General features: G+C 37.4%; 1 protein-coding gene across 2 annotated transcripts in view; it reads right to left on the bottom strand.

Annotated features, from left to right (window-relative positions):
• Window positions 1-5,937: 5,937 nt before the first annotated feature.
• LOC306874556 (DENN domain-containing protein 4C-like) overlaps window positions 5,938-25,800 on the bottom strand; it is an 86,292-nt gene continuing 66,429 nt past the window's right edge. For both annotated transcript variants that reach the window (XM_079424696.1, XM_079424697.1), the window contains 18 exons: window positions 23,032-23,238; window positions 22,263-22,391; window positions 17,560-17,707; window positions 16,359-16,508; window positions 16,121-16,243; window positions 15,542-15,697; window positions 14,227-15,326; window positions 13,363-13,558; window positions 13,082-13,188; window positions 12,818-12,993; window positions 12,387-12,578; window positions 11,952-12,132; window positions 11,749-11,859; window positions 11,354-11,491; window positions 11,021-11,138; window positions 10,676-10,829; window positions 7,043-7,107; window positions 5,938-6,508 (listed from right to left, as the gene is read on the bottom strand). In XM_079424696.1, coding sequence (XP_079280822.1) covers window positions 6,372-6,508; window positions 7,043-7,107; window positions 10,676-10,829; window positions 11,021-11,138; window positions 11,354-11,491; window positions 11,749-11,859; window positions 11,952-12,132; window positions 12,387-12,578; window positions 12,818-12,993; window positions 13,082-13,188; window positions 13,363-13,558; window positions 14,227-15,326; window positions 15,542-15,697; window positions 16,121-16,243; window positions 16,359-16,508; window positions 17,560-17,707; window positions 22,263-22,391; window positions 23,032-23,238 — 3,588 coding nt within the window. In that variant the 3' untranslated portion in view covers window positions 5,938-6,371. The remainder of the gene's footprint in view (window positions 6,509-7,042; window positions 7,108-10,675; window positions 10,830-11,020; window positions 11,139-11,353; window positions 11,492-11,748; window positions 11,860-11,951; window positions 12,133-12,386; window positions 12,579-12,817; window positions 12,994-13,081; window positions 13,189-13,362; window positions 13,559-14,226; window positions 15,327-15,541; window positions 15,698-16,120; window positions 16,244-16,358; window positions 16,509-17,559; window positions 17,708-22,262; window positions 22,392-23,031; window positions 23,239-25,800) is intronic.

Below are 25,800 nucleotides of genomic sequence, written 5' to 3'. Positions count from 1 at the left end.
GCCACACAGAACAAGACAAAACAAGAGAAAAAAGCATGCGGCCGAAACCGAACCGCGTGCCGAACAAAACATACACACAGAGGACAGAGGAGTGCACGGTCCGAGCGAACTCGAAATCGCACGCTCTCACAGCGAGAACAAACCTGGAGCGTGAGTGTCCAAACCCCGACACGAAACCAGAACCGAGCCTGAATAAGACAGGAGTGCCGGGATCCGAACACCACGCCCCAACATGAAACAGAGTATGCAGACAAGAGAGCACACAGCTCAAGCACACTCAAAGCGCTCACCAAAAACAAGACAGGAACATGACAAAAGACAAGACTAGTACAAACCTGAGAACACAAGACAGACAGGGGTCAACACACAGAGACAAGGAAGGGTGGGAGGGAGGGAAGCCAAGCCAGTAAATAAGCCCAGGTCATTTTTAGAAGGGTCCAGGGAGGGACAGGAGGGTTGAGCCAGGGAGGCTCCAACAGTTCTGGAGTCCTGGCTGAGGGCCAGGGTGGAGCTGGAGGGACGGACCAGTGGGGCTCCAGCAGTTCAGGAGTCCTGGCTGAGGGCCAGGGTGGAGCTGGAGGGATGGACCAGGTGGGCTCTTGCGACTCTGGAGGAGCCATCAGAGCAAGGAGCTTGAGCGTGGGCCGAGCCGGCAGGGCAAGTAGCTTGAGCTTGGGCGGGACCTGCAGGGCCAGACGCTTAGGCAGCCCCGGCAGGGCAAGGAACGTGATTGGAGCCGGCAGGGCCAGGAGCTTGAGCGGCGCCGGCAGGGCAAGGAGCTTGAGCTTGGGCGGAGCCGGCAGGGCCAGGAGCTTGGGTGGAGCTGGCAGGGCAAGGAGCTTGGGTGGAGCCGGCAGGGCAAGCAGCTTGGGTGGGGCCGGCAGGGCAAGGAGGTTGGACGGCGCCGGCATCAGGGCAAGGAGCTTGGGAGGCTCAGAGACGGCCTCCTGGCCAGCAGAGGGCTCTGGAACGGCCTCCAGGCCTTGAAGGGTGAATAAGCCTTCCTCCTCCGTCTCCGAGAGTGGGGCACTGCAGCATCGTCAGCCACCACTGGGGGCGCTGCAGCTCCATCGGTCAACGCTGGGGGCACAAAATAAACATGAATGAACATCAGAAGGTATCTTGTTTCAACTGTGAAAAGATTTCAATAAACACTATTTTTCAAGTTCAAGTCCACCGACGTTAATCTACTCTCCTGTCTGGTTTGTTTGTCAGATAAAACTGGCAGATTTGGCATTATGATTACTCTTTATGATTGCCTGTTAATCAAACTCCCGGCGAAGGGACAATTAAGCAGCCAAGGTTGGGCAAAGTTTAGAAATAACGGTCTAAAAAAATGACTGCAGTTAATGCCATCTGCTGAACTTTTCACACATGCTTCTTTAAATAGATTTTTAATGATGTAAGGTCTTTGTGTCATTTGGAGTGACCACTCATCATGTGGTGCGACCAATAACAGCAATAACTGTATTAAATAAAAAATAAATGATCTAATTTCTGTGGCTGAAATATGAATCATTGCTATAGTATGCTTAAGTGAATGGTATTTTAAAAATATTTTTTTCAGTTTTATGCAATTTACATAAAAAAGGGCTAACTACAATTAAGAAGGCAACTCTTAAATTATAGAACAAAAATATCAGTATGCACAAAAACAAAAAAGAACGAACAAAAAAGAAATGCAAATACTTTGTTTCTAAACACTTCAATTACTGAGAACATCTAAAAAAAATGTTAAGCATGTTAAGGAAATTAATTAATTTTAATATAAATCATGGTCGCACCACATGACACTTTTTAAGGCTACGGCTGATTCATCTAGATGAAAAAACCCTAAAATCACATATTTTAACATTTTAATATGAATTTATGTGTACACAACCTTCTAAATGTTTGAACAACTACAAAATAAATTATTTTTTGTATTTTAAAATTTGCCTGTCGAAAATGCTTACGTCAATGACCCATATATATATATATATATATATATATATATATATATATATATATATATATATATATATATATATATACAGTATATAGAACACTGCCAGTTCCGAAGACCTTATCATACAAAATACTGCTTAAAAGCATACATTCTAATGCTGACTGGATTTATAAATAATAGTTCATTTAAATCAGAACAAAAACAAGCAAAACTCACCAATGCTTGCGTATAACAATCAGTAACCATACACATTGATAACTGTTATATCTTCAGTGAGGTGGGCTCACAACCTGAATGATTAATTACACTCATAGTAAGTGAATACAGGTGCATCTAAAAAAATTAGAATATCAAGAAAAAGTTTTTTTTTTTTTTACTTATTTCAAAAAGTGAAACATTCATATATTCTAGATTCATTACATGTAAAGTAAAACATTTCAAAAGTTTTTTTGTTTTAATTTTGATGATTAGAGCTTACAGCTCATGAAAGTCAAAAATCCAGTATCTCAAAATATTAGAATATTTACATTTGAGTTTCATTAAATGACCATCCCTACAGTAAATTCAGGGAACCTCTTGTTCTTTGAAACCACAATAATGGGGAAGACTGCTGACTTGTCAATGGTCCAGAAGACAATGATTGACACCCTCCACAAAGAGGGTAAGTCACAGAAGGTCATTACTGAAAGGGGTGGCTGTTCACAGAGTGCTGTATCAATAACACAGTCTCATCCCAACTCGTCACATATTGACGCTTGGTTTTTGCGTCGCTTTTTGACGCTCAAGGTACCCCTTTCGCGTCACTTTTCGACGTGAAGGGAAGGTAATTTTTTTAAGTAGGAAACACTTAGCGTATATTAATCATTTTTAAATAAATTATGCCAGTACTTGCATCTGCCTCCTATATCTTGCGTTTTCTTCACAGATGGTAGGTTTAGGGGCAGGGGTTGGGTAAGTCACTATTTTGACTGTTTACATTCAAAAATCACACCTCTACATATATGCAATAATGGCAACCTTATTATGACGATAAAATTCCCAATAGCGCGTTAGCAACACTTGGGAGAGCTTCACAAGGAGTGGACTGAAGCTGGAGTCATCAAGAGTCACCACGCTCAGACGTCTTCAGGAAAAGGGCTACCAAGCCACTTCTGAAACAGAAACATCATCAGAAGCATCTTACCTGGGCTAAGAAGAAAAAGAACTGCACTGTTGCTCGGTGGTCCAAAGTCCTCTTTTCAGATAAAAGTAAATTTAGCATTTCATTTGGAAATCAAGGTCTGGAGTCTGGAGGAAGACTGGAGAGGCACAGAATCCAAGCTGCTTGAAGTCCAGTGTGAAGCTTCCAAAATCAGTGATGATCAAAATAAAAATAAAAAACAAAAAACAACTTTTGAAATGTTTTACTTTACATGTAATGAATCTAGAATACATGAAAGTTTCACTTTTTTGATATGTTACAAAAAAAAACTTTTTTACTATATTCTAATTCTTTGAGAATTAGAATATATTTTTAAATTTAGAAACCTTAGTGAAAATCAATGTTTTCTGGGACCTCACTCTGTCCTCATGTGCGCAGTTTCAATTTGTTTATTCATCTGAAACGATGCAATCAGCCTACTCAGAATACATTCTCTATAGGATAATTGTGATACTGCATAAAATCTATTTGTGTCTCTATTGGGGGGGGGGTACACTTATGTTGAAATACAGTAAGAGAGGCTCTTCCAGCTAGGCTACCAATAGCTCACAAATCCTATAGATTGGACAGCTGACAAATTCCCTCCAATTTACATAATTTTAATTTATTCAACACTCCTCCTTTATTGTACATTACTGTTAAGGTAAAACTCATTACCTGGTACCCTGTAATTTAATGAGGAAGGAGTCATCTGACACTCACACTCTCCTGAGGTGATGTGTGATCAAAACAAAAATATATTTTGGTACCATGTGTGAGAACCACTACACACATTTCACAGTCGTCACAACAGCGTATTACTTCCTTTTGCCAGAGTTATTTCATCTTTAAGTCAATTCTACACATGTATGATGTGTAGATGTTGTAATGAGTGCAATGATATTATTGTGAATATCTGAGATTGGATGGAATTCTACAATAGTATAATAAAATAAAACCGAAGTAGTAACATATTAATTAAAAAAAAAAAAAAACTAGGGAGAGACTTGGTTCTATGCATCAGTGTTTGATTGAATTTTGAGTTGTGGGCGTTGCATTCAAAAATGGAGGCAGATGAAAGTAGGCATACGGGGCAGGGTTTAAAGATACTAAATGATTGGATAAGTCCTGCATGTGCTCAAAGAACAGCCTGTTAGAACTTAACATATGCATGGATTAAGTATTTATAAAACAGACTGGGTGAATTTTCATTTCATGTCATTTGAGAATTGACAGTCAAATCAAGGCCACGTTTTAGCCTGTACAATACATAACTTAAAACTTAATGCTGAATGAGACTGCTGTTTATGGCTTAGATCCTCTCAGCATGAAACAACTGAAACATTGTTGACTTCAGATTAACAGTTAAATAAAATTATACAGTTCCAGGTGATTATAAATCTCAAACTGTTTGGTGCATCAGAGTTTTTCCTCTTTAATGTGACCATGCAATGCAAGCATCCAAGACTAACAATGACATAATATACCTGTACAGTATATCCACCTACTAAAAACATGAACTCCTACATTATCATGATATACTAAACTTTCTTTGTCTTGTTCTCAGAAAAAAAAAAAAAAAACACTTCTGCTGTACATAGATATAGAGTAACAGTACATTATGGGTTAAACTTATTGATTTGTGTGCTCTGCTGTTTTGTAATTTGTAGGTTTTGTAATTTGAGAGAACAGTGATGAAGCCAAAAAGAGTCCTGTAATGCATCACATACAATAACATTTTCTTGATAACGATATCACAATTTCAAATATACTTCATTTTAACCTGATTTGTTCCAGAAACAAAGGGATGTTTCTTTTAAACTGACTGTCAAAAATACACAAATTCAATTAAATAAAAACTAAGAGTTTGAATGAAAATAAATAAAATCAGACCAATTTCACTCTATCATGTTAATTTATTAGTAGTAAATTAATCGCATATTTTACAAATCCACAAGTCCTTCCTTCACTTGATAACAAGGCACAAGAACTATTTTGATTCATTCAATGATTCATTCGCTAACAGCAGTAACTGAAAGGTTTCTACATCCTTTGGATTCGCATGTACAATGGGACCGGAATTTTTTTTTTTATAAAATGAATGGACACTAGTTTGCTATAACTAAAGTCATCTAGTAGATTAAAAAGCAAGTAAAAAATAATATTTCTATATATTTCCTGTCCAAAGGTTCTATGGACGTTTTCCAACCTGTGTTAAAGAGTTTTTCTGCATACATACTATGAGATTACAAATTAATCAAAGTGTGTGTATTTAAAAAAAAAAACAACTGTATGAATGCATTAATGAGTTATTTCACTTCATAAATCATCTCCTCCATTCCGGATGTATGTCACAATATTTCCCACAATACATCCAAATCCTACATTTAGGATAAAAGTATCTATTTTTTAAGAAATAAGAGTTTATCACTATACCATCACTCGTATTGATTCTAGCCTATTTAAGACATTAGAGATGGTTTCTGGAATGTTCTGAAATTCATCTGATTGTCCTCTCTCACAGTATTATCACTTTAAGGTGTGGTCTAATGTACATGCTTATACACACTCTCTCACACACACACAAACCTCCCACCTTGCACTGTGACGCTCAAAGCCTACATAAACCTTAAAGGGCTCTTTGTTTAAGACTCCACAAAAATCTAGCCAAAGATCATTCACATTGAGAAAAGCAAATATCCCAATCTAGAAAAATATATATGTATATATATATATATATATATATATATATATATATATATATATATATATATATATATATATATATATATATATATACACACACATGGCAACAATGGAGAATGATAAAGCAACCATTTCTAAAAGTGCACATCAAATAAGACCATTGTCACTGACACCTCTCCAGAACACACTCTCCACTTCCACAAAATCCTTCCACAGGTCAGCTAAAGAGATAGGCCAGAGTGAAGGCAGTGTAGAGAAACATCTTACAGTGAATAGATTTTCCAGTCTTTCATTTACTTCCACTGCAGTTTGAAATGGGCTCACACACAAGAGGCAGTGTTCAACATCTGAAAACCACCAGTTAAATGCAGTGTCTACTTGCTGTACGGTTGGTGCCATGACACTCTCAGGAATTTCAGAACAAATAAGCCAGTTCGTTTTTATTCTGGTGGTTGATAAAAAGTACCATTTCAGGTGATGGTGCAAATGAATTAAATGACTGTACAATTCTCTCCCTGACTTTTACAGTCACTGAGATCAGATGAACGGGGCTCCGAAGCATTTGAGGCACCACTGCACGCTGTTGCTAGGTGGTCTGTCAATGGTGGATAGAACTTTCAGCTGTTCTGTGCTGAGCTGTTTGTATGCAAGCTGGTATTCACGATTAAAGGCCTCTGTGGAGGAAAAACGAAGCAGAGACAGTTAAAAAGGAAATCTCACAAGGAAATCTTTGGTTCCTGTTTAACCCCAAAATAAAAAATAAAAAATAGGAAATTAAATTTGCCAGAGGAGTTTAATAAATACTTGTATTTCTAAATGTATTTTCTAAAAAAAAAAAAATTATTTCTATCTTATTTTATTTAACAAGAATGAGTGAAATTTTGGCAATGTCATAAAAACAAATGACATCCCAATGCAAAAACCTAATGGTCCTAAACATTTACATTTATGCATTTAGCAGACGCTTTTATCCAAAGCGACTTACATTGCATTCAAGTTACAGTTTTTACATTTTATCAGCTCTTGCTTTTATCAGCTCAGCGCTTGCTTGTCTAGCTCTTGCATAACACTTCATGTTATGTATGTTTTTTAAACTTTTGAAATGCTCTTGACAGGTTTTGCGAGATCCACCCTATAGGCATATAATTAATGCAACAACCGTAATTGAAAGCCCTTTCATGTAAAATTGGAGAACAGCGTTCACTTACCAATATCAATGTTCTCCCTTCCTAAGGCAACGAGTGACAGAAACAAAATTTCCCTGTAGATACTCCTGGACATGAAGAGAAAAGTAAAATATTACAAAATGAGTGCAACAGCTACAACCTCACTTATCCAATAATTTTTAAATAGTTTTTAGCATGTTAATGAATATGACAATGTAATTCTGTTCTTTTTAACACAACTTTTCCCCTACTATGAAGCCCTGCACATGACATGCAGAAAAAAAGACAATGTGTCCATTAGTTAAGAAATCTTTGAGCACTTTTTATGGTTTAACTGAAAAGATGGAACTAAAATGAAGGAAAGGATAAATAAAACATGGTTTGTAAGTTGATGTCTTTTTTTTTTTTTTATGTAAAGTGTAGAAGGTTTACTTGAAGCAGTGGCCTCAAACTCACTTCCTGGAGGGCCACAGCTCTGCAGATTTCAGCTCCACCTCACTTGGTTGGAACTAAACTCTCCAGGAAAGTGGCCTTCCAGGAACTGAGGTTGAGACCACTGACTTAAAGTCTGGGTGCAGTTGAGGAACAGAAAATCCGTTTTATTTTTTATTATTACTATAATTACTACGAGTAAGACGAATGAAGTGTGCTGCTAAAAAAATTTGTTTTAGCATGTGTTGTGTCTTTATATTTGTGATTTATACATTAACGGAATGCTCATTTATTCTGCTTTCAGATGATGTATGGTTTGTTAACTTATGATAGAACAATATTTGGCCGAGATACAACTATTTGAAAATCTGTAATCTGAGGGTGCAAAATAAAATCTAAATATTGAGAAAATCACCTATAAAGTTGTCCAAATGAAGTTCTTAGCAATGCATATTACTAATGAAAAATTAAGCTTTGATATATTTACGGTAGGAAATTTACAAAATATTTTCATGGAACATGATCTTTACTTAATGTCCTACTTATTTTTGGCATAAAAAAAAATTATTTACCCATACAATGTATTTTTGGCTATTGCTCCAAATAAACCCCAGCGACTTCACATTTATGCAAATACAATGTAGGGCTAGGAAATATGACCACATCTCGCAAATGCTCTGATTAATAGATAATCTAATAACCTAGAAAGCTGATAATTACATTTTAAATACCAGTTACCATACCTTTAATTGCATTCTAGCAAAAATGCTGAAAAGATAGTTCAAGCAAAACATTAATTGAAATCTTTTTCTTAATTATGCATTTTGTTTATTTTATTTCGGAAGGTAATGTTGCATGTTAAAATGGCTATTCATTTTGTTCTGCAGACAGACAAAAAAATGTATTCTGTATAAATTTAACATTTTGCCCCCCCGACCCCCCCGGAAAGATAGTTTCAAGCCCCCCACCTAGGTTTAAGCTAGAAATGTTATAATAAAGGAAATTAAACCTATTAAATATAATGAAATGTGACTAACTTAGTGATAATGACAAAAAGAAAATGAGAAAGCGAAACATCCGACCATGGACTTGCATTGATCCATGAACATCCATAAATCTAAAGTCTCTCTCAAGGATACAGGAAAGTTCCTCAGTACTTGAGCGAGCTCCTATAACATTATAATTCTTCATATTTAACTTCATATTTATTGTCTTCCTAGTATCGTTTGAGAGGCCTAGCACTATCACATTTCTGTATTGATTGGGTCTACCGGAACCAGGAACACTTCCTATAACACCTAATGTACGTTACATCATTTCTGTCACCTGATGGAGTTTGGATTCTTTGTTGCTGTCACCTTAGATCAAGCTTAAGATACTTAATATTAATATTATCAATTTGACTGTACTGACATTATCGGATGAGAAAATATCTTGAGCTCAACTGAGCTAGATAATGAATCAATCAGCTGAATCAAAAAATCTAAAAGTGGCACAGATATACAGTGGTGTGAAAAAGTGTTGGCCCCCTTCCTGATTTTTTATTTTTTTTGCATGTTTGTCACACTTAAATGTTTCAGATCATCAAACTAATTTAAATATTAATCAAAGATAACACAAGTAAACACAACATGCAGTTTTTAAATGAAGGGTTTTTTTATGAAGGGAAAACAAAATCCAAACCCACATGGGGGCCCTGTGTGAAAAAGTTCTTGAAATCTTGATGATCCCCAAGACTTTTGGGAAAATACTCTGTGGACTGACGAGACAAAAGTTGAACTTTTTGGAAGGTGTGTGTCCCATTACTTCTGGCGTAAAAGTAACACAGCATTTCAGAAAAAGAACATCATACCAATAGTAAAATATGGTGGTGGTAGTGTGATGGTCTGGGGCTGTTTTGCTGCTTCAGGACCTGGAAGACTTGCTGTGATAAATGGAACCATGAATTCAGCTGTCTACCGAAAAATCCTGAAGGACAATGTCCGGCCATCTATTCGTGACCTCAAGCTGAAGCGAACTTGGGTTCTGCAGCAGGACAATGATCCAAAACACACCAGCAAATCCACCTCTGAGAGGCTGAAGAATATCAAAATTAAGACTTTGGAGTGGTCTAGTCAAAGTCCTGACCTGAATCCTATTGAGATGCTGTGGCATGACCTTAAAAAGGCGGTTCATGCTAGAAAACCCTCCAATGTGGCTGAATTACAACAATTCTGCCAAGATGAGTGGGCCAAAATTCCTCCACAGTGCTGTAACAGACTCATTGCAAGTTATCACAAACGCTTGATTGCAGTTGTTGCTGCTAAGGGTGGCCCAACCAGTTATTAGGTTTAGGGGGCAAACACTTTTTCACACAGGGCCATGTGAGTTTGGATTTTGTTTTCCCTTCATAATAAAAAACTTCATTTAAAAACTGCATGTTGTGTTTACTTTTATTATCTCGGATTAATATTTAAATTTGTTTGATGATCTGAAACATTAAAAGTGTGACAAACATGCAAAAAAATAAAAAATCAGGAAGGGGGCCAAGACTTTTTCACAACACTGTATCTGTTAAAAGAATAAATACAATATAGCTAGATCTCAAACGGTGGTCATATCACCCAGCCCTAAAACTGCTCAATGTTAAAGCATTAAGCCATTATAGATGTAACCAAATAACTTACTATGAAGCTGCTTTGAAACAATGTGTATTGTAGATACTAAACAGAAAAAACAACCTGACTTGAATGAACCAAGTTGAATATTCTTTACTATTAGAGATGGAGATGAGTGTGATCTAATAAAGAAAATGAATGGTCTTAATCCATACAAACACAAGTGGCTGGCTATCAAATAACATTTCCAGATGTGATTTTCTTCCTTACTTGTGATGTGAGCTCCTGCAGTTTAATGCACATCAGTGTCTCTAAAATATATAATAAATCTATAAGGTAAATTATAAAGCCACATTTTTAGGATAAACAAGTTATTTACCTTACTCAGTTTCAGTTTTTCACATTGTTCACTTATTTTAAGATTTTCAGAGAAACTCATGCTGTAGAACCAACTTATAGCAAACACTGTATCAGGCTTTTTGTTTAGGAAAGCAAGCAAGCTCATTGGCTGCAGAAGCAACAGAGACGTTTAGCTTGTGCAATGTGATTGATTTTAGATTGTGTGTAAATTATCGATAAACCTGTTGCATCTAGAGCTTCATGCCTAAACTAGTCATATATACAAGATGTTGCATGCATGTCCAACCTCTGGCGTTTAACTTCTGGGCGTTTCTTGATCTCCCTGAGGAGCACGTTGATGGGGCCGTAAACATCGTTCGTCTGAATGCTGCGTACAATGCTGTTCAGCAGAGTCCGAGTCTCCTGGTGGTCAGTGGGGGCTAGAGTGCCCTTTTTTTGCACTGCACGACAATGACACTCACATTCAGTGTCATACATGAAGTAGTCTATTGCCAATCCATTCATGAGGTTTCTCTACACTATTTATTAAGTTTATAAAGATGTGCACATTCTCATTTGTTGTTTCTAAAAACATGACAATACTGAAAAAAAAAAAAAAAAAAAATGTCAAAGTGCCCCCTGCTGTACTCACAGAAGGTCCTCCAAAGCTGATAGAGGGGCTCTGTGGGCTCCTGGTGTAAGTTGACATTGTCCCACAGCAGCTGCACATACACCTGCTTACTGTCCTGAGAGAGAGATGTCTGTGGCAGCTAAGGGAGAAGAAACAAGAGTGGAACATTATCATGCCAGTTCAGTTCAACCAGCATTTAGCAAACAATTACTGGGCTTAAATCACAGAACACGCAATTTGAGGTACACAAATATGAGGCATATTTTCATAAAGAGCTGAAGGAAAAACACATTTAAAAGACTCATTCTGAACTAGTTAGTAAGAGCATCAACAGTGTGAATAAATGTCAAGTACCTGCACTCCATTGTTGCAGTGTTCAGATGTGAGAATAAGTCCAGGCAGAATGCTGGGCAGGTCTAAACGGCGAAAATACCACACCAGGTTCCAGAAGATGATGGGGTGCTGACTGAGGAACTTATGAGTATAGATTACCTGAGAGATAATGGATATAGAAGAATTAGAGACCATACATACATAAAGCCAAAACCACAATACAAGGCAACAGGCTTTTTGTCCTCTGCACATCTTACTGATACATACTAAACACAACTAGAGACCAACACAAATAGAGGGTTGTGTGAGTTCTTTGCCTCAAGACTCAAAACAGGAAAGGGCAACAGGGAAGTATTTGATGAATATAGCATCACATATATTTACTGAAAGGTTGTAGTAAAGTCAAGCTTGAATACCTGATCCCCCTCATTCTCTAATAGCGATTCCAACTCTTTGCGAAGGACCAGTGGACTGAGATACGGCACAGAAACTGGTTTTGGGTTCGGCCACTTTTGACTCAGGGTGTCCTGGAACATCAAATACAGAATTAATCAATTGTGAGCAATAAGTATAATTCATAAAGCTCACGGAATATTAAAACGGGATGCTTCTCACTCACCGCCACCTCTTGTAGGCTGTTGGGCAGGCTGGTAGTGGAAATGCCATGATTGGGTCTTTGGATCGAGTCCAAACTCTGCAGTGGGCCTCCCACGCTGTTGCTCCGAGTTAAAGTGTTGCATTTCTCAGCTTGTTTCTCCATGAGACCTAGGGGGTCTGAATGTACTGGCTCTGGTACAAGGCTAAGGTGCAAAGTCAAAAATCATAATATGATCTGAGATTTGTGACACAAACATCATCAGTTAGCCAAAAAAAATTCCCATTTGACCTACTAATTGGAAAATAAATTCCAAATTTCAGCAACAAAATATTTCAGTTGTCATTTAACAATAAAACCTTTAATATCACTTATCTACTGATCTCAAAAATAAAGCCTTCGATATTTACTCATACACCACAAAAAAAGTTGTTGCATTTCAAGAATCTGCTCACATACATCTTTGGGGTTCCAGTTTGAGTGACAGGCATCTCAACAGGACCCTTGCTGTCCTCAGGAGTTTCTGGGAAGCTCATGAAGTCTGGAGGGTCACTAGAACAACCCCCTTTCACTTCAGAGGAGCCAGAGGTGGCCGGATGTGTGCTGGAGCCGTTAATACTGTCTCCTGATGTGCTTGTCTTCAAGTAGAAGCTGTAAACCAAAAAACACAGCAGTAGTTTATTATTATTACTCTCCATTAATCAAAATAACATCTGTTTTTGTGGTGCAAGACACTTATGTGACCCATATGAACATATGCCAACAAGCACAGTTGAGTTTAATTTCCTAGTTGTGCATGCATAATGTGTCGTCATAAAAATACAAAAAAAATCTTATTTTATAAATATTACAAAAATGCATTTTTTTAAATATGTGGTTTAGTAACTCACCCCGGTGCAGAGCGCAGGTCGCGGAACTCAACATGGAGTAGAGGGAGAAAAGAGATTTGACAGAAAGGACAGGTGCAGTTGAGATTGGAGTCATCAGCTGTCCAGCCTACCATGATCTCCTCGTCATACACCAGAGCTTCACAAGACCGACACTGAGAACAGCTGGACATTAGAACCTGCCCAAAAAAAATACGAAGTTCAACTTTACTACTTAATTCTGAAGTGATACTGTGTTTAAGCATCAGCAGAGGGCGATGCTCTCACCTCTAAAGCACAATTCTGGTAAATGCTGGAGGTGCTGGCATGATGAGAGGAACTATGTTCAGACCTCTCTGAGTCTGCACCTCTCATTGAGCGGCCTGGAGTCAAAGCTGTAAAGAATGCCAAAAAAGAAAATTTTCAAACAAAAGAACACGGTGTACAGACACCACATTGTCTTCAAAATAAGAAATAAAATGACTGTTGAATCGAATCTTTGTTGGCCTCATGTTGATACATGTGTTTTGGAGTGGACATTCAACATGACATTTATGTACGAGTCTTACGCGTCGACAGCTGTGCACGGCTGGTATCGCTGCTTCCACTGCTGCTGCCCAGGCTGGTGTTGCTGTGTGTTAGCCCGTTTGAGGCCAGGCTGGGCATCAGGCCTCTGGGTAAAGTGTTCTCTGTTGCTCCTTCTGCAGACAACAACTGCTCTTCTAGCCTAGCTGGGAAACTGTCTCGGGGCTGTGAGCTTTCCTCCTGAATCACAGACATCCAAAATAAAGTTCAGACTAAACATATGTCCAACATTTACAATGAGGAAAAACTGGAATGCTTAAGAGGTTAGCTTCACACACAGGGAGTTTTGGTACTGATGATACTTCATGAGATGAACTAGTGGATATTTTAGTTTCTTAAACCAAATTGAGGTCTAGGGACCCTCAGGTGCAAGAGGATGCTAGGACACATGCAAATTTTACTTCAAACAAAAAATCAGGGTATAAATTTCCTTTTATTTCTAAATTTTTAATGGAAAATCCTGCATTATAAGTGTGTCTCAGGAAGCATTAAGAATAAAAAAAAAAAAAGGAAATTCATGACCCCTTTAAAAGCTTCTGCCCTCAAAAACAGTAGGTAGGTTTTGGTATATTTTCTACTTTCTGTCTATCCTTGGCTTTCATTTATAACAATGAACACACTTGGAACATATTTTTAACAATCACCATTAAGGGTTCAACAAGAATGTTAGTAAAGCGGAAGATTGTTACTAAAGCTGTTTGTTGACCTAATTTCTCCTGAGTTTTATTCTCTAGAGCGGTTGGTGTAACTCAGATTTTGGTTTGTGTGCATCATGATCTCTGATCATGAAGATACTCAAGAAAACCTTTCTGGATTTCCTAACAACTTTATTTCTTACGGTTTCTCACCTCATCATCTGAGTAGGAGTAGGCTGAGGCCACTGCACCCCACATTTTGCTGGCCACATTGGCTGCTTGCTTCATGCCTGACTTAAGCATATCTACTTTAGGCCCTAACAGCAGAGAGTCCATCTTGATGCCTGATATGGAGTTAATGACGGATCCCAGTGAACTGCTCTGTGATGACTTTACAAGCGCAGTCAGTGATGATGACCTTTGACCTGCAGAGCCTGGGGTCTTGGGGGACTTGACTGCAAATGTCTTAGAGCGCGTGACAGCAGGGCTACGCTTCAGAGTCTCTGTTAAACTAGCAATTTTGACCGGACCGATCGGAAGGCTCGATCTTCTTTCCAAAGACTGCTTTATTTCAGGAGAGTCTGGACAATTAACTGATTTGTGGTTTGATCCCTGCTGCAACTCCATGCTGGAAGATTTACCATTCAAGGGGCTCTGGAGGCTCATGTACATCTCAATCTCATCTGCAAGATTCCTTGACACCACAGGTGGAAAGGGCCGTGTGGACTCCTGGCTCTGAATGGAGGTTGCATCCTCAGTTTCCGAAGCAAAGAGTGAAAGAGGATCCGCCCCCACCTCAACATCCTCCCTTTCTACAGCTTTAGAGGAGGAAGAGTCACTGCTTATGCTTCGCCCAACAACATCGCTCCCCTGGGGTGTGTCTACTGAATCTTTCTGCTCTCTACTTTCCCCCACTTTCTCTTCCGCAGAACTGAATGCTTTGTGTTCGTTCTGCTTATCTTCATGTTCCTGCTGGAGGGCAGAGCTTGTTGTAGCCTCCATCTTACACTCTTTAAAGGGAGTGATGGTTGTAAATTGAGGAGGGGTCAGACTGCTGGAGAATGCGGATGCAAGGATTTTTGCATCTGCGCCCATATGATCAGCACTGAGCTCCAGACTGCCCTTCTTTTGTAGCATGCCAGCTTTGCTCTCTAAACTGAAACTGCAGCTGCGCTCCACAAAGGCTTTCATCCTCTGCTGCTGTCCAGCCTGGGAGAGTTGTGAAACTGGGATTACAGAGTCATCCTCCACAGGCAGGGACACATCTTCACTCTTCTTACGGGGAATGAATAGCTTAGCTGTACATACACCTGCTGGAGACATATATGACAACAAAACAAAAGTGTTACTTATTTTATAAAGCTCTAAATAAATACTAGATTTTGCAGTGCTTGCAAGGCAACAAAAATAACAATGTTAAAGTTTTAAGTAAGTTTAGGTTTTAGGTTTCTGTTCTTAAATAAAATGCAGGAAAAAGAACAGTACCTAGTCTTTTTGTTAATCACGGAGTAAATTTTCAGTGACTTACCGGATTCTCCCCTGTCTGACTCTGCACTGCTGTCAAAGTGGACAGGGATCTCAGTAGACAGTTTAACAATGCTGGCTACAGAAGGTGCGATATCAGCAGGGCTGGGGGGCTCCGTCACAGCGACAACACTGTCCACAGAACTAGCAATATCGTCCCCTTTAAAGAGACAAAAAGATGACACTATCTTAAATAAATGATCTTGATAGCAGTGTATAACATACAATCCAGGGCTGTAAATAATAACACATTAATGTATGTGAATAAAGATTAAATTTTTAATGATGTTAATCCATTTATTCATTTTGACATATCTGTTTCATTTTGTTTCAGTATTTAATTATCATAGAACCTCAACAAGAATAAAATATCACACACAAAACAATGCCATTTGTATAAATTTGCGTGAAAATGGCATTGCAGTAGTACTGTGGGAAATACATTTTAGTTACACGTGAAATATTAAGTCCATAAAGTGTGGGACAATTGTTGTATTATTTAATTATTGCAAATTTGTATTAACTTCAATGCATTTCCTCTGCATTTTAAGGCTATATTAAGTTCAACAATCCAATACAGTACCATTTTGGATCTTGGTTGCTTTGCTACTGCGGTTGGTAGAGAGAGGTGGAGAGGTTATAGATCCATCAGTAAGGTCCTGGGGCAGCTCGTCCTTAGATCCATAACCCTGATCAGACTGACCGGCTTATGAAATCATATATACAAAACATACTCAAATCAACAATACAAAACTGAAGCGCAAGTAAAATTATATTATAGTATGTCACTTCACTCATATTTAATGTCACATCTACAGTACCTGTGCTACAGTGACTGTCAATAGCAACCTCAACTATAAGGCTGAGAGGGGAGAGAATGTGTTCCTCTACAATAGGCTCATTTGAGCTGTTTATACTGCCATGACTCGGTCTGTCTCCATCAGCACCTGCTGCTGTACCCGTGGAAAGCTCTATACAAAAACACACACAAATTCGTTTCATAATGGTAAGAACTGAAGATAAAACAAAATATCAGTACTTGTTTTTTTGCAAAGATGTTATTGAATCTTTACAATTTCACATGTCTAAATAAAATTAGCCCTACATTTATAATACCTATTTTACATTTTTCATTTTAAAGTTGCATTTGTAATGATTGTAAGATTGTAATGTGCTCCAAGCCAGCATTTTCCAAACTACGGGTGCACAGGTCTGCCAAAACACCTGCTGGTCTCTGGCACAATTAAATGTTAATTAAAGTGCAGTTTTGTGAATTTTAGCTTGAATGTTCAATGCAGGCAAACTATTTGGTTTTCCATAGCAACTTTTTTCAATTGCATGACATTTTTAACATTAAGGTTGATTTGCAGTTTAGCTATACGGAATTAAAAATACTATATCATCTTCTTAATTGAGTTTGACTATTGTAGCCATGTTTGTAAAGACGACTCATGAAACTACATCATACAATTACTAGAATTAGTTTTTTTATAGAAAAGCTGGGGGATGATCCTTTTCTATTTAAGCATGCCAATATCCTTTTGCACAAATCAGGTCTCCAAAACAAATATACCTATTTTACAGAGTTGAATTTGATGTGGAAGAACTTGAGTAGACTGTACATATACCCAGAGTGTGACTGACCAAATGAAAATCTGCTTTGGTCTCATGAAAGAGTGGTTGCAGTGAAAGTGCACTGCAGTAGCTAGTAAAAGTGTTGACATGCTATTAATGAACATTAGACCTAAAATTATAAAGTAATATTAGTCTAGTTACTTATCATGCCACTCAGAAGAATTTGTAATGCATATTTTAATATGCTGGTAGGAAAACTCTACTGTTGGAAATGGCAAATGCATTCCTGTCTGACCAGAAGCGGGGATAAAGTGTCCAGAGGGGGTAATATCAAAAGCAGTCAACCACCAAACTGCATCCTGTATCGAACCATATCTAAATACCACAAAGGGCCAATATGTATAAAACATTTCAAATGCATGAGCATGGGAAGGAAGGAACACAAACCTGTGGTTATCAGAGAAGGTCCTCCTTTAAGTGCTGTTCCATGCAACGCCTGTTTAAACTGCACCACTCCTCGCACCAGGTTCCGCATTTTGGTCCACATGAAGAGTCCGCTACGGTTACGACTTGGCCAAGGACTTTCAAGGACAGCCTGGACAAAGCACAGCCATTTACAGGTAAGCAGTAACCATGACAAATTTTTTCATAATGACAACACACTGACATTTGTAATGCTCCTGAATTTGTAATTCAATGGATGTCAAGTCATCATTATTTTAATAGTGCTTTGTGCAAAAGAGATTGTTTCAAAGCAGCTTCATAGTATTAAACAGGAAAGAAACAGAATCAGTGATGCAAACATAGAAAGAAAATAGAAAGACGATAGCATCCTTATTCATTAAGTACAGTGTTGGCTTAGTTCAGTTAAATATGTGTGTAAAGTTACTGAAGACAGGAGTGTTGTTAATCAGCTCAAGTTACAAAATATGTTGTAATATTCAATCTAACTATTAAGAAGAAGACACTAGTGACTGCTAAACTCTTGAGTGGAATAATCTCATCTTTCAGTGAAGAGCTTTGTTTTAAATGCACCTTTAAAGTTTGTGGTCTACAGATCATTTAATTAACAATAATAACAAAAAGTTATGGAATTTGGTTCATTATCAAAAAATGTGTGAATTAATTTGATAAAGATCATGTCAAAATAGATAAGCGGCAATCTATTCTAATAATTTTAGAGTATTCATACCAAACTTGGTGTGTGTTATGACAAGCATGACCTGTGGATATGCTTATGAACAGTGGATTTTGGATTCGGTGCAGATCCTTAGATTCGGTGCAGCATTTGGATTGAATGGTGCATTTTCCAATTATCCAAAATAATGTCACCCATTTTGGGTGTCTGCCATTTTGAACTTTGTAGTAAAATGTGGTATTTGTATTATCATAAAAGTCTGTATGAGTCATTGGCACCGTGCCTTTTTAAAAAATGCTAATAGTTATTGATTTCTTTAACCTATTGTCATGAGACTGATTTTCATAGATTGCCTGGCCTGAGCTATGTTGTGAACATTAATACCAAATATAGCTGCAAGCAGCAATTAAGGGTCCAAGAACAACAGTGGCAAAAAAAGAAGCTAAGTATGGCAGGGAGCACCAGACCAACTGCAGTATCTAGTAATTAATATGGTTTAAGTTGAAATGGCTGAAAAATCATAAATACAACCACTTATATGATTTAATGGTTTATCACATTTGACTAATATTTGGCAGCTTGGCACTAATGTTGTGTGGTCAGTGTGAGGTGACAATGACACACTTACAGTTGAGGTCAAAAGTTCCCCCTATCAGAATCTGCAAAATGTTAATTATTTGACCAAAATAAGAGGGATCATACAAAATGCATGTTATTATTTATTTAGTATTGACCTGAATAAATATTTCACATAAAATGTTTACATATAGTCCACAAGAGAAAATAATAGTTGAATTTATAGAAAAGACCCCGTTCAAAAGTTTACATCCACTTGATTCTTAATACTGTTATTACCTGAATGATCCACAGCTCTGTTTTTTTTTTAGTGATAGTTATTCATGAGTCCTTTGTTTGTCCTGAACATTTCAACTGCCTGCTGTTCTTCAGAAAAATCTTTAAGGTCCCACAAATTCTCTCTTTGTTTTTTTTATTTTTGTGTATTTGAACCCTTTTCCAACAATGACTGTATGATTTTGAGATCCATCTTTTCACACTGAGGACAACTGAGGGACTCATATGCAACTATTACAGAAGGTTCAAGCACTCACTGATGCTCCAGAAGGAAAAACTATGCTATTATTACTATTAAGAGCCAGGGGGTGAAAACTTGGAAAATCATGATTGTCTTAAAATAAACCAAGTTTGGTCTGTATACACTAAATCGTTGCTGAGATACACGTAACCTCATGTTCATTCTGGTGTGCTCTTTGCCAGATTTGTTTGTGTCTTATTTAAGAATGGTTGAAATAAATAACTTTTGCTTTTAGACTTTACAGTTTAAAAGTTCTTAGCATTCACTGTGGTTATAGTTGGGACTATCACTCTATCTGTGTGTCAAATTTCATAACTTTGTTGCAAGCAGTTCTATGGGCTGAACAAGAGTGGAGGGATAATAATAATAATAATAAGAAAAATAATAAGAAGAACAAGCAGAACAACAAGAAGAAGAACAAGGACAAACCAGAAGTTTTTCAATACTGAAAAACAAGAAGTGCTTTACCCCTAATAAGAACACAGATGACTACAATAAGTGCCTACGCAGCTTCATTGCTTGGCCTCTAATTATGCCTACTTACAGACTGCCATTTTCAATTTTGATTAAAATCAACTGAACTCCTCCTAGACCATTGGTCTGATTTTCTGATTGGTCTGATTGTAACAAAATGTTACACATTATACAACCCGAATTCCGGAAATGTTGGGACGCTTTTAAAATTTGAATAAAATGAAAACTAAAAGACTTTCACCTCACATGAGCCAATATTTTATTCACAATAGAACATAGATAATATAACAAATGCTTAAACTGTTTTTAAAATTGTATGCACAAAATGAGCTCATTTCAAATTTGATGCCTGCTACAGGTCACAAAATAGTTGGGACGGGGGCATGTTTACCATGGTGTAGCATCTCCTCTTCTTTTCAAAAGTTTGAAGACGTCTGGGCATCGAGGTTATTAGTTTCTGGAGTTTTGGTGTTGGAACTTTTGTTTAATGATGCGCCAAATGTTCTCTATAGGTGAAAGATCTGGACTGCAGGCAGGCCAATTCAGCACCCGGACTCTTCTACTATGAAGCCATTCTGTTGTCATAGCTGCAGTATGTGGTTTTGCATTGTCCTGCTGAAATATATGTCGTCTGGAGGGGAGTATATGTTGCTCTAAAACCTTTATATACCTTTCAGCATTCATAGTGCCTTCCAAAACATAAAAGCTGCCCATACCGTAAGCACTTATGCACCCCGATACCATCAGAGATGCTGGCTTTTGAACTGAACGCTGATAACATGCTGGAAGGTCTCCCTCCTCTTTAGCACGGAGGACACGGTGTCCGTGATTTCCAACAAGAATGCCAAATTTGGACTCGTCTGACCACAGAACACTTTTCCAATTTGAAACAGTACATTTTAAATAAGCCTTGGCCCACAGGACACGATTCCGCTTCAGGACCATGTTCACAGATGGCTTCCTTTTTGCATGATAGAGCTTTAGTTGGCATCTGCAGATGGACGGCGGATTGTGTTTACAGACAGTGGTTTCTGGAAGTATTCCTGGGCCCATTTAGTAATGTCAATGACAGAATCATGCCGATAAGTAATGCAGTGTCGTCTGAGGGCCCGAAAGACCACAGGCATCCAACAAAGGTCTTCAGCCTTGTCCCTTATGCACACAGAGATTTCTCCAGTTTCTCTGAATCTTTTGATGATGTTATGCACTGTAGATGATGAGATTTGCAAAGCCATCTTTACTTCTGAGAGCCTCTGCCTCTCTAAGACATCCCTTTAATAGCTAATCATGTTAAAGACCAGATGCCTATTAACTTAATCAGTTGCTAGATGTTCTCCTAGCTGAATCTTTTCAAAATGTCTCGCTTTTTCAGCCCTTTGTTGCCCCCGTGCCAACTTTTTTGAGACCTGTAGTAGGCATCAAATTTGAAATGAGCTCATTAAGTGGATAAAAGTGTAAAATTTCTCTGTTTAAATATTTGTTGTTCTCTGTGTTCTATTGTGAATAAAATATTGGCTCATGTGATATGAAAGTCTTTTAGTTTTCATTTTATTCAAATTTAAAAACCATCCCAACATTTCCAGAATTCGGGTTGTATGTTGATAGACAAAACCATTATGATTTAACACATCAATGAGTTTGTCTCTCACATGACTAAGGCATCTGATACTGTGGAAAAAACAAACCCTGAAACAAATGTTTGACAGCTACATTCTTTTTTTTGAACTAAAAAATTCTAGAAAACAACCATTACTATTACTACTATAAAAATCTAACATACTATTATAAAATCTGACCCTGGACCACAAAACCAGTCATAATGGTCAGTTTTCTGAAATTGAGATTTATACATTTATACACTTAATATCCAAATGAGTTTTTGGCATAAAAGAAAAATCAATAATTTTGACCCACACAATGTATTGTTGGCTATTGCTACAAATATACCTGTGCTATTTATGACTGGTTTTGTGCTCCAGGGTCACAAATAAGATCATGCTGCTTTGTAATATCAATATGTAAAGGTACAGTGGTCTTCATAGGTCTGCATTGCACTGCTGTGTTGTGCAGTGCTATTGAGTGAGTGAAGTGAAGTGACATACTGCCAAGTATGGTGACCCATACTCGGAATTCGTGCTCTGCATTTAACCCATCCAACACACAGCAGCACACTCCGGGACACACACCCGGAGCAGTGGGCAGCCATTTACGCTGATATTTGCTAATATCAGCGGCGCCCGGGGAGCAGTTGGGGGTTCGGTGCCTTGATCAAGGGCACCTCAGTCGTGGTATTGAGGGTGGAGAGAGCGCTGGACATTCACTCCCCCCACCTACAATCCCTGCCGGCCCGAGACTCAAACCCGCAACCTTTGGATTACGAGTCCGACTCTCTAACCATTAGGCCACGACTTCCCCTATTGTGTATGGTAAGGGAGTGTTCATCACCTTGTTGTAGTATCCGTAAGTAATAGCATTGGGTTCAACACCAGCCTTTTTCATCTCCATTAAGACACGCACAGCCATGACAGGCATCTCCCACAAACCACACAACTGCATCACCACACGGTAACACACCTGTTAAACACAATGGTTGAGCTGTAGGGTCACACCAAGGTCTACAGACAGTCATTCTTTACATACACAAGTACATGAATACATGAATAAATACACAAGTCACGTGAGGCAATTTAAGTGTCATTTCCTGAGAGAAATGTGTAAGGAAAGAACTGAACTATAGTTTCAGATCCCTATGACCCCGTTTAAGCTTGGTATTAACATCTTTTTCAAGATCTTAACACAAATAGCCATTGCTAAATACATAACATGATAAATACATAAATGCTAAATAGATAGTTTGAGATATATTGTTATCTGATCACTCAAACCATCTTTGGTGGTGGTCAGGGATGAATATGTGTTTAATTAATGAAACATTATAATCAAATTCAGACCATCTAAGGTTTAAGGCTCAGTTCACTTAAAACTTGCATAAAGAATGAAAAATAATCCTATATATTATTTAATTTACTTTACATTTGCTTAATTACAAATATTTTAGCTGCCTATATTTTTTTATAGTGTAGCAGTAAAGTGAATTAATCAATAAGAGATCTAAATCCACTTACAAGTTATTGTCAATATTAATTGAATAAATTCTGCAATAATAATAACAATAATAATAAAATATATAACAAAATTGATGTTATCTACACACCTCATCGAGGACCTCCACCTCAGAGCTCCTCATCTTAAGCAGAACATTGAAGGCCTGCTGCATGGTGCGGGATTTGGATTGGGCTGTACGCATGCTGGCAGGAAGACAGATGAACCACAGACTGTAGCAGTGACTAAACAGACACTTTGCCCACTGGGGTGGATTGGAATAGAAACGCTTTGCCAGCTTGTAGGCCATTTTTATTTCCTGTGTGGAACAAAAAAAGTAATGCTTCAGGTTCAGAGACCACAAAGGGGTATTGAAGGGCATTTCCTGTTAAACTGCTTTCATGTGCTAGAAACAATTTTGTCTATATTACTAGATCAAACCTATGTACCGTGTTTGTGCACTTGGGCAGCATTTTTTTTATTTTATTTTTTTTGGAACTCGACAACTGTAATCACCAGCCACTTTTAATGCATCGAACGGAAGAGCTTGTACATACTATAAAGAAATTCCTTTAGTGTTGCTGTCAGGACTCTAGTTTGATCTTTGTGTTTTCTTTCCTTTTGCTTTGTTTCTGTCTCTTCCATGTGCTATTATCACTCACCTGTTTCTCCTTAACTCCACTATATTTATCCTTCTGTGACTGTGAGTCTGTACTTACATTTTCACTCTGTGCTACTGTCACGGGACATGGTTGTAGTCAAAATAAAATCTAAAACAAAGGCCAGGAGAACGAAGTAGCATCAACACACGTATTCCTTTAATCAACATTAAACCGAGACAAAGACTGAACAGAAACAAAAGGCTTATAAAGAAAGGCAAACTAATGAGCAAATGAGATGAATGATACAAGACAGATGATAACAATGAATGAAGATTAACTAATGAGAACAGGAACTACTAAATAAGGGCAAAACGGAACTAAACAGACACATACACATAACAGCTACACAGTACTATATAGTATTTTAGACTTTTACACATTTAACAGGTGTGCAGTATTATTTATATCAGTGAATCATGTCACATAATCATGTTTACATTAAAAGTGGTAGCCTGTTCAAAACATGGATTTATATGCTAAATGTAATTGTCACATTGTCACAAATACAAATGCTAGAAATATACACTGAAAATACCTCTAATAAAATAAAATTACTTAATGCAGCGTAGTTTTAAAACATTTATTTGTAAATAAGTAAATATGTGTTTAGAAAACAAGGCCCGGCCTATAACACTCATCATTTTTACATGAACAGTAATCCACCTTTTTGGTCATTTTATTTATTTTATAGTATAATGCACACCTCTTTAAATGTATAATAATCTAAAATACAGTCTAGTATTGTACAGTACAAAGCAAGCACACTTCAAGTACTCCTGCCGCTGTAAAAGTAGTTACATTGATTAAATGTTATAATGCTATATTATTATCATTAATAATGTTACCAGTTATTTATTTTATTTCATCTTCATTCACAAATGAAATGTCACAATTCCAGCTTTATTGGGCAACAGCGGCAATGGTCCCCTTTGTGCCACCTGATGGTGATTTTGAGAACGAGTTTCACAAGTGACTGGGTGGTCTTTACATGCAGCTGTAATAGCCATTTTGGTTGACTACCTACTGTAGTTAACACATTATTATTAATTATTTTTTTGTTTCTTTATTTTTAGAAATACAAGTTCTTTATTATAATTGCATAAATGTTCTTAAAATAAATAAAATTAAAAGGCGAATTTGAAGTCCAACAATAAAGATTGGGAATGAATGCAAAAAAACCTGACAGCCTAAAGCTTCTAATGAAATGTTCACAGAGGGCGAAGTTCAAACCATAAATTAATCTAGAGATCTAAAACCTTTATTCATATTACATGACACAGCACCTAAACTGAAAAGAGAATTCCATTAAATGCATATACATTTTAGTAAAAAATTTTTACAACACCTCCCGCTTCACCAAATGTGTACAATAAATTTCTCCATTTCTCCAAATTTCTCAATTTCTGTCACCAATGGAATTTTGGTTCCTTGCCACTGTAGCCTTTGGCTTGCTTAGTTGGGGACGCTTGACTGACTGCACAGACACTATTGGAAGAATGCTGAACTAGATGATGACATCACTGAAATATCAATGAACTGACTTTAGCTGACTTTTTTTTTTGTCCTCTTGCATTTTTAACAAACTATTTTCCTATATTTTAGATGTATGTACCCAAATGGGACGTAAGCCAAACCAAAAAAAATAAAAAATTCAAGTTACACAACAAACAACTGTTTCTGTCATTTCAGGTAGTTACATTGCTGATGTATGTTGAAGTATTTATTTTTCTAATAAGTTTGCTTTTAGTTAGTTATTTGATGCTATAAAAATGCCATGTAGTGTCATGATTGTGTATTTGAGATTGGGAGTGCGGGAGTTTGGGAGGGACTTTGAAATCGCGGCTCCAGCTCATATTGGACCTTTTTCACATTTGCAGGTTTCTCGGCAGCGAAAGTCATCATAGTTGGGTTAACTTCAAGAGCAGTGAATGGGAGAGCACTACAAATATATTTTTTGCATTCCCATTTGCTGAAATAGCAAAATAAAAAAACTCCACGTTAGTGTTTTCATGACTTTCAAAAAAAAAATTTAAATTAAAAATTGAGAGAGGCTGATAACGGCAGTCAGAAGAGAGAACGATGTCAAATTTACCGTCCCTCCCATAGAAGCTGCATTAGTAAAAACCCTTGCATTAGCATTAATTATTTTTATTTATTTTTTTATTTTTTGGATGCAAAGGTAATAGTAGAGGAAGTAGAAGAAGTAGGAGGAAGCAGAG

The sequence above is a fragment of the Barbus barbus genome, assembly GCF_936440315.1.
Source record: "Barbus barbus genome assembly, chromosome: 1".
Lineage (NCBI taxonomy): Eukaryota > Metazoa > Chordata > Actinopteri > Cypriniformes > Cyprinidae > Barbus > Barbus barbus.
Note: the sequence above shows the minus strand (reverse complement) of the source record. Positions and strands in the feature narration are given on the sequence as shown.